This window comes from Glycine max, chromosome 6 (assembly GCF_000004515.6).
Source record: "Glycine max cultivar Williams 82 chromosome 6, Glycine_max_v4.0, whole genome shotgun sequence".
Taxonomy (NCBI): Eukaryota; Viridiplantae; Streptophyta; class Magnoliopsida; order Fabales; family Fabaceae; genus Glycine; species Glycine max.
Window position 1 is genome coordinate 39,160,279 of NC_038242.2, and position 12,334 is coordinate 39,172,612.

The 12,334-nt window shown below is 33.5% G+C and overlaps 1 protein-coding gene across 3 annotated transcripts; it reads left to right on the plus strand.

Moving 5' to 3' along the window:
* Nucleotides 1-255: 255 nt before the first annotated feature.
* On the plus strand, nt 256-4,740 carry LOC100795373 (beta-glucuronosyltransferase GlcAT14A). 3 transcript variants are annotated; one of them, XM_006582102.4, is made up of 5 exons: nt 256-570; nt 1,464-2,106; nt 2,660-2,735; nt 2,870-2,985; nt 3,852-4,723. In XM_006582102.4, exons 2-5 carry the CDS (start codon nt 1,533-1,535, stop codon nt 4,352-4,354), a joined length of 1,269 nt encoding a protein of 422 aa, XP_006582165.1. In that variant the 5' UTR covers nt 256-570; nt 1,464-1,532; the 3' UTR covers nt 4,355-4,723. The 3 variants fall into 3 exon arrangements, with proteins under 3 accessions (XP_006582165.1, XP_003527246.1, XP_040872004.1); XM_003527198.5 differs by having other exon boundaries at nt 258-570; nt 1,399-2,106; nt 3,852-4,740; XM_041016070.1 differs by lacking the exon at nt 256-570 and having other exon boundaries at nt 1,283-2,106.
* Nucleotides 4,741-12,334: the final 7,594 nt, after the last annotated feature.

Genomic DNA, 12,334 nt, shown 5'->3' on the forward strand with positions numbered 1-12,334 from the left:
GACGGAAAACACAAGTCATGCATATTTGATGAAATGGTTTCGTGTTGATCAGCATTTTTCCTAAACACGTATAAGAAATCCAGCACGTATATATAACATAATAAAAGAAGAGTAAACAATACATGCACTAACAGTATTTAATCACAAATTATCATATTTAAGTTTGTTGATTTTTATAATATTTATATTAAGAAAAAAGTCATTTCAATTATCAATAGTTTTTTAATTGATTGAGAGTGTATAGAAATTAAAAATATGGTAATTGTATCGCTTGAATTGTCGTTAGCATCTTCTGTCTAGAGCCTTGGAGTAACAGAAATGCCTAAGCTCAAATTGAACCACTTTCTCAGTTTCTTATACACTAATACACGTATTGGCTAAAAAATAAAAAATATTCTAATACAAGTATAAATAATCATGAAACAGACACAAACTAATTAACGTTCCCCTTACAACAAAAGAAACCCATTTTTCGTTTAAATAAATCATTAAATCTCTGTCTGAACTCTGAATCTTAGACTTTTATACTATCCCATGATTCTTTGTTCTGTTGTCCACCTACAGATACAGGTTCGTGTCTCATTTTTCCTTGGGTTGTATATATTGATCAATGTTATATAGATATAGAATTATAGATTATGATAAATCCTATGATTTACACTTAGTTTCATGCATATTTGAGCTAAACATTCAGCCTTGTGTTCATCACCATGCAGTTTCTGTTGTCCTATGTTGTGTTTCAACAAAACAAAAAAGAAAAAAAACAAAAGTTGAATGTTTGATCTGGGTGTTTTTCCCCTTTATCCATTTTTGAGGATCATTTTCTGCATAAACCGTTTTTGGGGTGCATATTCATTGTTCTTTTCAAAAACCTTTTGAAAACGCAATTAGGAATCAAATTTGTTTGTCACTGCTTGAGCTGAACTGGTCTTGATTTTATCACAGCGATTTGTTCTAGATCCTTGTTTTTCTGTCTATTATTACGTTACAATCACTGAATCCATTTTGCCAGTTTCTTTTATCCCTTTTTTAATACCTCATTGACAAGAACAAGTACAATAGTGTTTTAATTTTCCGTAGTTTTTTAATTCTTAATTTTGCCACTTTTCGATATCTTTTATGCTCCAGATTTGTCCCTTTCTGATAGGAAATACATTACTGACATCGAATCACAACACATGCTCACACATGTGTTGGGAAATTTTGGTCATTTAAAATGTATATATATATATATATATATATATATATATATATATATATATATATATATATATATATACACACACACACACTGGTGCTTAACATGTCTGATTTTGGAAACTACAATTCCTTTGTTTATGAAAACAATGAATATCAATATTCATTTCTTGAATTGAATACACGATGTTGATTCAACAGACACTATTCAATGGCAAAGTGCACAGAGAAGATATATTAAGAGATTCCAAATTTGGTTATTTCAGAGGCTGCTAGGTGGTGGTGAATTTTATGGAATGAGAGTATTGAATAAAAACACATGTTAAGTCACAATTATGGGGTCCTTCAACATTGAGAAGAAATGGCAATTTCCTCTCATTATGATCTCAATTGTGTTCTTATTCTTTCTTGCCACATGCTTCAACATGGGGCTTGTCTCTACAATTCACAGCTTCAATTCAATACTATTCTTTCTCCCATCACGCCTAGCCGAAAACCAATCTGCTCCAGTTTTTGTGGAGACAAAGATTTCTGCTACTGCTCCAGCTCCTGCTGCTCCTGCAATTCCTCGATTTGCTTATTTGATTTCCGGCTCAAAAAACGATTTGGAGAAGCTTTGGAGGACTCTTCTTGCCCTTTACCATCCACTGAACCATTATATTGTTCATTTGGACCTTGAGTCACCACTAGAGATGAGGTTGGAGCTAGCTTCTAGAATTGAGAAACAGCCTGTCTTCTCTGAGGTCGGAAATGTTTTCATGATTCCAAAAGCTAACATGGTCACTTACAGAGGACCAACCATGATTGCTCACACTCTTCATGCTTGTGCCATTCTGCTCAAAAGAACTAAAGACTGGGATTGGTTTATTAACCTTAGTGCTTCAGATTATCCCCTTGTGACTCAGGATGGTTAGTTTCTTATCTATATGATTCTTTCAATTTGCTTTTTGTTCTGATTCAAACTGTATGTGGTTGCAACTGTTTTTGCTCATGACTGTTAGACACTTGTGAAGCACCAATACTTTCATTTGCTTCACGTATCAATACTATTAGATATTTCACTGACACGTTTCTGTGAATTATCCAAGCCTTTAAGAAAAGTTTTGAAAATCTGATATAGCTACATACGAGATATGAAAACATCTATAATACAGAAACATAAAAGCATCATTCCTTAATGAATCAAAAAATAGAAATTGTACTCTTTGTGGATGATCTTAAGAAAAGAATGTGATTGATATTTGGTAGTAATCTTATTTGTAAACAATAGGATGTGATTTATGTTGACAGCGATTTATAATTTTTATTTTGTTTTTAGTAATGTTGAAGATATATATTCCTATTGCTTTATGAATTTGTTACATAGTTTGCTCGTATTGTATCTTATATATTTTTAGAATAATTGTATTGCCATATTGCATCAATCATATCTATGCAACACTTAGGCTAATAGTTTGAGCAGATCTTCTCTATACTTTTTCTGAGGTTGACAGAAGCCTTAACTTCATTGAGCACACAAGTCGTTTGGGATGGAAGCTGTAAGTTTCTTTTTTCCCCTCCCCATCACATAATCAATTTTTATATGTAGTTATGCACATAATGATAAATTGACCAATTCCCTTGACATATGAAATCTTGATATGTACTTAACGAATTGTCCCTTATCTTGCAGGGAAAAACGAGCAATGCCTTTAATTATAGACCCAGGTCTTTACAGGACAAACAAGTCTGATGTTTTTTGGGTTGGTCCTAAGAGAACTTTGCCAACAGCATTTAAACTATTTACTGGTTAGTTTCTCCCTTCTCATCCTCATTTCTTCACCCTTAGTAGGTTATTAGTTGATCACTATTCAAATGGTTCACTTTTTTGGAGAATAGTCTAAGAGAACCAAACCAATCAATCATAAGCAGCTAATGTAATTTTGTTGTATAGCCTTACTAATTGCTGAGATTAGAAGTTTTAGACAAGTCTTATGTCAGTTATGACTGAGTAGCTTACATATTTTTGAGGCTGAATACATTTTGACAACAGGACCAACTTTTCATTCTTGAGAAACTGCATCAGAATTTCTAGTTTTTCATGTGTAAAACATGATATCATATACCCATTTTCAAAAACTGTTTTTAGTTTCCGAAATACAACTAAATAAGGTTGCTTAGACATTAGGTGGATGGTGGTGCAAAACACATAGCAGAGTATTTGATAGATGTGGAAACATCTCGTGATTATTTTCATTTTTGTGTTTTTTAACACTTGTTTTGAAAACAAGCTTCAAATTAAAATTTAATAGATTTTGGATGAGAAATTGAATACCAAGTAGCATGAAATTGTGTTAGAAAACAGTTTTTAAAACCAAAAAGCGACAAGAGAATCAAACACACACTTATCTTTTGTTTTCTATACATTTTTTTTCCTTTTGTTAATTTGTTAAACCATGGTTGGTTGCGAGACTAGTTCAGGGGTAAAACAACTAAAACTTGAGTTTTAAGCCTACCAACATTTGCTATTAATTTTTTAAAGTAAAAAGGCCATACATGTTACCTATAAGGCCTCGCATATCACTTTTTCCTTTAAAGTAAAAAAAGTCTCTTTCAATTTTTGTTTTAGACCTCACTTTTTGTTGAACCGATCCTGGTTGATTGCCACATTGCAGGTTCAGCATGGATGGTTTTATCGCACTCCTTTGTAGAATATGTTGTGTGGGGTTGGGACAATCTCCCAAGGACCCTTCTTATGTACTACACTAATTTCATCTCCTCCCCTGAGGGCTACTTTCAAACAGTTGCATGCAATGAGCCAGAACTAGCCAAAACTGTTGTAAACAGTGACTTGCATTATATTTCATGGGACAACCCTCCAAAACAGCACCCTCATGTCCTTAACATCAATGACACAACCAAGATGATTGCAAGCAACGCCGCGTTTGCTCGGAAATTCAAGCACAATGATCCAGTCTTGGATGTGATTGATAAAAAACTACTACATAGGGAAAATGAACAACTATTCACACCAGGTGGTTGGTGTTCTGGCAATCCAAGATGTTCTAAGGTTGGGAACATTCACAGGATTACACCTAGTCCAGGATCTAAAAGGCTTCGTTTACTGGTGACTAGGCTAACTTGGATGGCTAAATTTGGTCAGAAACAATGTATATAGATGTTATTGGGAACTTTTCATGGTTAGGAAGAGTGAAACAAAATGAAGGTTACTTTAATGGCCAGATAGATGTGTCATCCAACATTCAGCACCTTGTTATTAACTTGTAGGGTACAACAATCCTAGATATGAACTTAGCCAAAGTTGCCACTAGCAACTATATTTACCAAAGATGGAAAGAGGATCATACCTTTTTCTTTCTCTTTTTTGCTCAAATAGCTTTTTGTCCTTGAAAAATTAGTCAAGTTTGATTTTAGGCTTATATATTTTTTTTCCATTTGATCCTTTTGAAAATACATGCTTTTTGTCCAAATTGCTAGTTTGATTTCATTAAATGATGATGTAGCAAACTAATTATTGATATATTTTTCGTCCTATTTACACTAGATGCAATTCTGTCTGCCTCACACATATATGTATTAATAATAAAAGGAATAAGAATGCGGAATTAATTAAAAGTTTTAAAGTACATTTAAATAAAAACATTTCAAAAGAGTAAAAGGTTTACATTCACTTAGTAAAATCATAATAGAACTTGTCCAAATAAATGATAAAATCATCTCGGCTCAAAACAAGACTGCCAATTCTAAATGAGAAGAAGTCAAACTAAAAACGAAAAACATAAAACAACTATATTATTCAAGGAATTATAACATATGAAATAAAACCCCATGCCCTGATGTCACATTTATCAGATCATTTCCCCGACACAAGCTAAGCCTCTCCATCTTCAGCATGAAATTCATCGTATGTTGGCTCACCTGAAACAAAATGACATTCAACCCAAACACAAACACACACTAGGAATGAGTTAACACATTCGTATATAATAAAACACTAAAGCATATGAAACATATAATACTTAGAGCTGAATTTACATAAACAATCTTACTACACAAAATCATACACATTATTCACACTTATTCAAGTTCACACACTCCAGAAATAACACAAAAACCTCAATAGTTAACTCAATGAAAGTCAAACACAAGCGTTATGTAACAGATGCACTAGACTCAAACCTACATGCAATGTGATACCATTTTTAGTGAAAAACCTTGTCAGACGCCTAGGAGTATATGACAAGACATGTCTCACAATGGGTAAGTCAGGTCACTCTCACTAAGTGAAATTATAGGGAGACCAGTCAGGGTCAGTCTGTTTTGCGAGAATACTCCAATCATGTGGGATCAACACAGGCTTAAAAGAGCACTCAAACCGAGCGTATCTTCCCCAAAGGCCTAGGCTCCGAGAAGTTTGTCAAGGCCTCTTCCTCTTGATTCAGGTCCAACCTAGAAAATATTTTAACACACATACTCTACCTATAAACTATGCAATACACACAAATACTCAATTATTTTCAAAATCTCAATTATTTTAACTCTTCATGTCTCAAGTGATTAAACTCGTCGGGTCCCCACAGTGGAATCCATCACAAACTTGTTGCGCATTATCTCATTGTCTTTAAAGGATCTTACAGTTGTACAGTTGTATGATTGCACAATTCAAAACTCAGAACTCATTGCATACAACACCTCAATTTATCACTTAATCCACCTCACTTTCATTTATACATCTTCATAACATTTATAACAATGTTCATAGGACACAACATACAAATACACATATATAACGATCAAACCACAAAGTTTCCAATTTCATAAGAATAAACATTTTCAAAATCATGCTATGATAATACTATAATATCCTCAATCAATTTGTAATATAAATAATGTAATGTACACGTATAATCAAAAACATATATATAGTAGTAATAATAATAACTAAACATATAATAATATAGTATGATAATATACATGTTAATGTTAGGAATATATGTACGTACATTAAAAAAACTACGGAATTCAATGAATATATAAATGCATACCTATATTTAGGAATATTATAATATAATATTAATTTAAAATTAAAACATGAAGCAACCTACGTATATTTAAAAATATTATAATATAATATTAATTTAAATCAAAACATGAAGCAGCAGCCTACGTATATTTAGGAATATTATAATATAATATTAGTTTAAATTCAAAACATGAAACAACGTGAAACACATATCAAAATTCAATAAATATATACATATCAGATGAAAAAGCTATGGCAACCAAGCACGCATCAAAGCCATTTGGCAAATTGAAAAAGGATTTTAACTAAATTCATATAACTAAAACTATTTAACCCAAATTTAGGCAAAATTGCAAGGACGAATATTTCTTTCATGCAACTCCGCCAATATTTACATAGTTTTGTTCCATTCTTGTGTGAAAATCAATCACAATAACAAGTCAAAAATTTAGGAAAAATATAATTGAATTTCAAGAAAAAGAAATAATTTAAAATTGATCTTCTAAAGATTCCTACACATGTTCATTCTAATCCCAAGCGTGAGTAACTCATCTCTTACTTCGATGTAGTCGCTCAAGCACTCTCCATTAGTAATGAGGATGTTTGTGGTGCTCTCTAGAGCTCCTCCTCTCTGTTAGGATTTTTGAACGTCAGAGAACAAAGGACATAAAATATCTTGTAAAACTACTCAGGGATAAAAGTTCCTTTATATACGGAAGAAATTGATGATCTAATTTTTATTCTTATTTTTATTTATTTATTTATTTTTTAAGAAAAACCAACAGGAACAGGCTGTTACACTAGACTTTTCACAATATTTTGCAGCATCAGAATTACAACTTCCATTTTCATGGATTCTGATCTTCTATTTCTTTACATGTTTCTTGCTCTTTTTTATTCCTAGAGACGATGGATAATTAGATCATTAATTAGATTTTTGGCTCATTTAGCCCGTCACTGCAAGACATGAATGTTTAACAAGTTTGATGGCATTGATTGGATTAGATGAACAATCCAGGGAATCTCAATATATAATAAGCAATTGAGTTTCCTTTGATTAAAAATTATGAAAGGTTATTAGAAATGTGAAAAGCGAACTAATTTTGTGTGTGGATTCATTTCACGACCGATGCTACAAGGCAGAATTTTCAATTGAACCTCCAAGTTAGCCATAAAGTTAACCTTCGGTAAGAAATTTGTTGAATAATTTATTGTGAATAGTCTTATTACTTTGAACAATGTTATTGCATAAATAACATGGGTGGGTTAAAAACCAATGTTCATCACATTTTTGGATCTTTGCTCGTTTTCTATTAATCCCAAAACGTTATATGGATGCATTTGTGGGAAACATTGTTAACAGAAGAAAAACAATTTTTTGGCTGATAAGGATTATTTTTTATAATTAAGATTTAAATTAATTTTATTTGAATTCAAAAATCCCCACCTTAGCTTGAATTCAACAAGCTACTCATTGTCATATAAGGCCTTAAGGGGTGCTCAAGTGTTGCAAGGACCAACCAACTTGGAAGTGACTTGGGAGGCGTATTTGCAAGATTCTCGAATGCATGGATTTTTTTCCCAACTTGACCAACAGTAGTATCTCAAATAAAGAAACATTTTGCATCAATGTATATTGACTACACTGCTCAAAGAGAGGACGAGGAGGTGGCAGCCGAGGAATCCCATGTACATATCCAAAATTCCTAAACCCTCTTTGGAAGATACAACCGTATGTCTATCCCGTACATGATGTAGCCAAAGTAGTATGTTTGGTCTGTAAAAGGTCTGACATGCTTGTATGCCTCATACGAGGACCATCTAGCAACAAGTGGCTGATGCTGGTCATAATCAGTTAAACACTCTAAAAAGCAATTGATGGGCAGATTCTTGAAAACCTATGTCTGTAATATATCTAATTATATTTAGGAACCACGGAAAAAAATATTAACTAACAAACAAACAATTATGTACAAAAAATAATTCCTTACCATTCGTAGCATCATATAACTTCCATATTGCTTGCTCGCACACAAGCTCGCATAGAAGAAATGGTCATAAAGGTAGGTCAATGCAGTTATTTCCCAAGCGTGCTGGTGGTAGGTTGATAGATCACTAAGGTACTAGAGGAAGGAATGAAATGTGTATATACATCGAGCTCTTATCGTTGAATATCGTATTGCCAATGAAGTGCAATAGATAAGCCTTGATAGCCCATAAATATAACCCAGAAGCAATGTATTTGTGGTACAACTTCTTCAACCAGGTCAAACGTACCTTAGGTCCCGCTGATGTCACAACATCTGCCTCTTGCTTCATCGAAATGCTGAGCTCAATCATCAGCAAGACTCTAATCACCTCTTTGTTTATGGTTGTACGTGGGGTGAGCGATCAGCGGACCTGTCATAGACAAATGTAATAGACAAGACACGTCGTCAAAAGTGATGATCATCTCTCCAACTCTCCAACTGACAGATAGAAAGAGATGTCTTCTAATGTCACCTCTCAAGAAAGGCATTTGAAATGCCTTTATTCAAGGCAGTATATTGCACATCATAAAAACCCTTAAGGCTTGACCCGTCCATGAACGTCCACACCTGGGTCCAAGTAAGGTAGTCAATCACCTTGCCAATATGGTTGACTAGCTTCAGCTATTTTAGTGGCTGACAAATCCATACATGTCCAGTTACATGGTCCTTATAGGACCAAAGTAGAGTCAAATAAATAAGATCTCCTCCAAATGACCATCTAATGATCCAGACAAGGAATGGTGCCAGCTATGGCTTTGCCTTAGCCTGTAGCACCTCAATGCCATTGACAACATCATTTGCTTGCTCTTGTTGTCGTGCATGTCGCTGAGCCTTTACATCACGATGTGCTGTTGCAGTTACTAGTCGACGTCCAAATAGCTCAACGGGCTGACCAACATGAAGCCTTTCTTCCAATGAGGATCTTCACCAACAACATATGAAGTCTACTTTGAACATGCCATCTGAAAAAAATATTAATAGTTAAAATATAAATAATTAACAACAATATTGTTAATAAAAATTAACACAAAATTTTAATCAAGAACAAAAAACATGAATTAAAAGTTAAAAAAATTTACAAAAAAAAAAAATTAACATAAAAACTAATAATAAACATTAAAAATAGTTTAAACATATAAATTAATTGATTCAATAACCATTTTACAAAATAACAAAAAAAATATAACTTAATAATAAACATTAAAAATAAATTCATGAACAAAAATTTAACATAACAAAATATAAAATCAATTAAATAATCCATGTTACTAATAAACTAAGAAAAAAACATTTTTTTAATTATTAACAAAAAATTAATTATTAATTTTAATACATTCATAAAATAAAAGTTGTAAATCTGAAAAAAATGGAAATGCACAATCAAAATACATTTTTGTTCTGCATTTTAGCAAAAAGCACAACCAAAATGTATTTCCATTTGTGTTCAAATGAGATACAACAAAAAAGAAAGTTCTATTGTATTCTCTACTCAGATGTAGGAAATATATTTACATGGTACATTTTCATTTAAAAAGAGTGTTGCTAGGTGCACCCAACAATTTTTTAAATGACAAAAATGCCCCTGACTTCTTTCTTCATTATAAACATTTATTTTTTTTTCGAAACTACACTGTACGCCATTTTTGTTGCCTGTGTTTCTCTCATTTTGTTTTTCGTGCGGCATTGTCTCCGGTTCGTGGATTCGTTGTGAACGGTTAGGTGCGGTGAAGGTGAAGGTACCAGTGTTGAGCATTGCGGTAGTCATCGACAACAAACAAAGTATGCAGAAGGTGGTGCCTCTGTCAGGGACGTACAGATCACTTACGGATCAAGTTGATCCATAAATACGTTACATATCAACTTGATCCGTAAGTTGTTGTGTTACTCTTATGGATCAAGTTGATTCGTACGTGACTTACGGATCAACTTGATCCGTAAGAGTAATGTTTTTTAATATTTTATGTTTTTTGAATTAAGTTTCCTTTTGTTTTAAATTATTAATTTGTTTGTATGGTCATTTTTTGTTTGAGTTGGTTAGATGGACGAAGATGAGTGGATGTATGAAAGTATAATGTCTGAAGAAGCGGATATGGATTATCAAGATGAAGAAGCATGTGGTGCGAATGAACCACATGTTGATTGTTTCGATGCGTTCAATACTTCTTAGGTTATAATGTCCATGTTTGTGAGAGATTTAATAAAATGAATACTAATAGAAAACTTAAATTATGTGGATTGTTTTGTAGGTGTTTGACAGCCGAGATGATGTTTTGCGATGGGCTCGATCCGTTGCTCATGAAAACATATTTGTGGCGGTGATTATAAGGTCGGACACAAACACAAGTAGTAGAGGAAGGACTTCGTTTGTGTTAATTGGCTGTGATAGGAGTGGCGAGTATAGGTGTAGGAAAAAAGAATTTATCAGAAGAGACACTGGGACTAGGAAATGTGGGTGTCCCTTCAAGCTTCATCGCAAGCCAGTGGTTGGAGGAGAAGGCTGGATGGTGAAGTTGATTTATGGAGTGCATAATCATGAATTAGCCAAGTCATTAGTTGGACATCCATATGCGGGGCGATTGACTAAAGCTGAAAAAACACTTATTGTTGATATGACGAAGTCCATGGTGAAGCCAAGAAACATTCTGCTAACTCTGAAGGAACACAATGCCAATAGTTGTACGACCATTAAACAGATATACAATGCAAGAAGTGCATTCTGTTCTTCCATAAAAGAAAGCGATCTTGAAATGCAACATTTGATGAAGCTTCTTGAACGTGATCAATATATTCATTGGCACAAAATAAAAGATGAAGATGTGACACCCTCTACCCCTCACATATATACTAATAAGAAGAAGAAAAAAATCAAATATTAATTAAAATTATTTTTAAAACATTTTTTTTACAAGTCTTTCAAAGGGGAAAAATGTTCACATTCATTTTCTTCTACATCATATTCAAACTTGTCCAAATAAATAATAAAGTATTCTCGACTCAAACAAAGTCGTCTAAGCTTCATACAATTAATATAGAACCTATATCCTAATGTCACATTCTATCGGAGCGTTGTGTTCCCGTGTGCTCTAGCATGAGGTTCTTCATAGTCATCTACCTATTCATCTGCTCCCCCGAACACAAGTTCAAGATCATCACAGGATTCAAACACAACAACACACAAGGAGTGAGTTATCACATTCCTTGCTAATAGAGAAACAAGATAATTAAATATACATATTATATAAATGAGATAATACTTGCTTAAACATAGCTCAAGTAACTTCACCACTTCGTCATTCAAAATTCACTTTTCAATCATCAATCACATTACACAAGAATCCCACACTTCGATCAAGATATAATAACACATCAATTAGCAAGCATATGCAACAGTTATGCTAAGACTCAATCCTATATGCAATGTGGTACCATGTTAGTGAAAAACCACCCTGGGGCACTTATGAGTACATAACAAGACACACCACACCATGGGTTTGTCAGGGCACTCTCACTAAGTAAGATCATAGGGAGACCAGTCAGGGTCATGATGTTTTGCGAGAATGCTCCAACCATATGGGATCAGTATAGGCTTAAAGGAGCACTCAAACCCGGTGACCCCCAAGGCCTACACTCCGAAGAGTCCGTTAGGGCCTCTCCCTCCTGATTCAGGTCCAACCCCTAAAATAATTTTTTGCATGTAGACACTGCTCATGAATTATACAATACCCACGACCTTACACTCATGTTTTAAACACGTTCAACACAATTGCGCTATGATTTAACACTGGTTCCTAAATAGAAAACCTACATTTTCTCTTTAACACTGCGCATCAACGCTTTTCTCAAGATAACGCTGGTCGGGTTATTGTACAATTCATAGCTTATAACACAAGTAATTTCACATCAAGTGTTAACTACACACTTATCCACAACTAGAACTCATTCACAATTTCACATCTCATATTGTCACAATCCACCATCACATGTTTACACGTATCTCACAAATTAACACACGTTCAACTTTACACTTATACTCAATCTCAATAACAATATTATAATCTCAAAGCAACATGTTATTCTACAATTC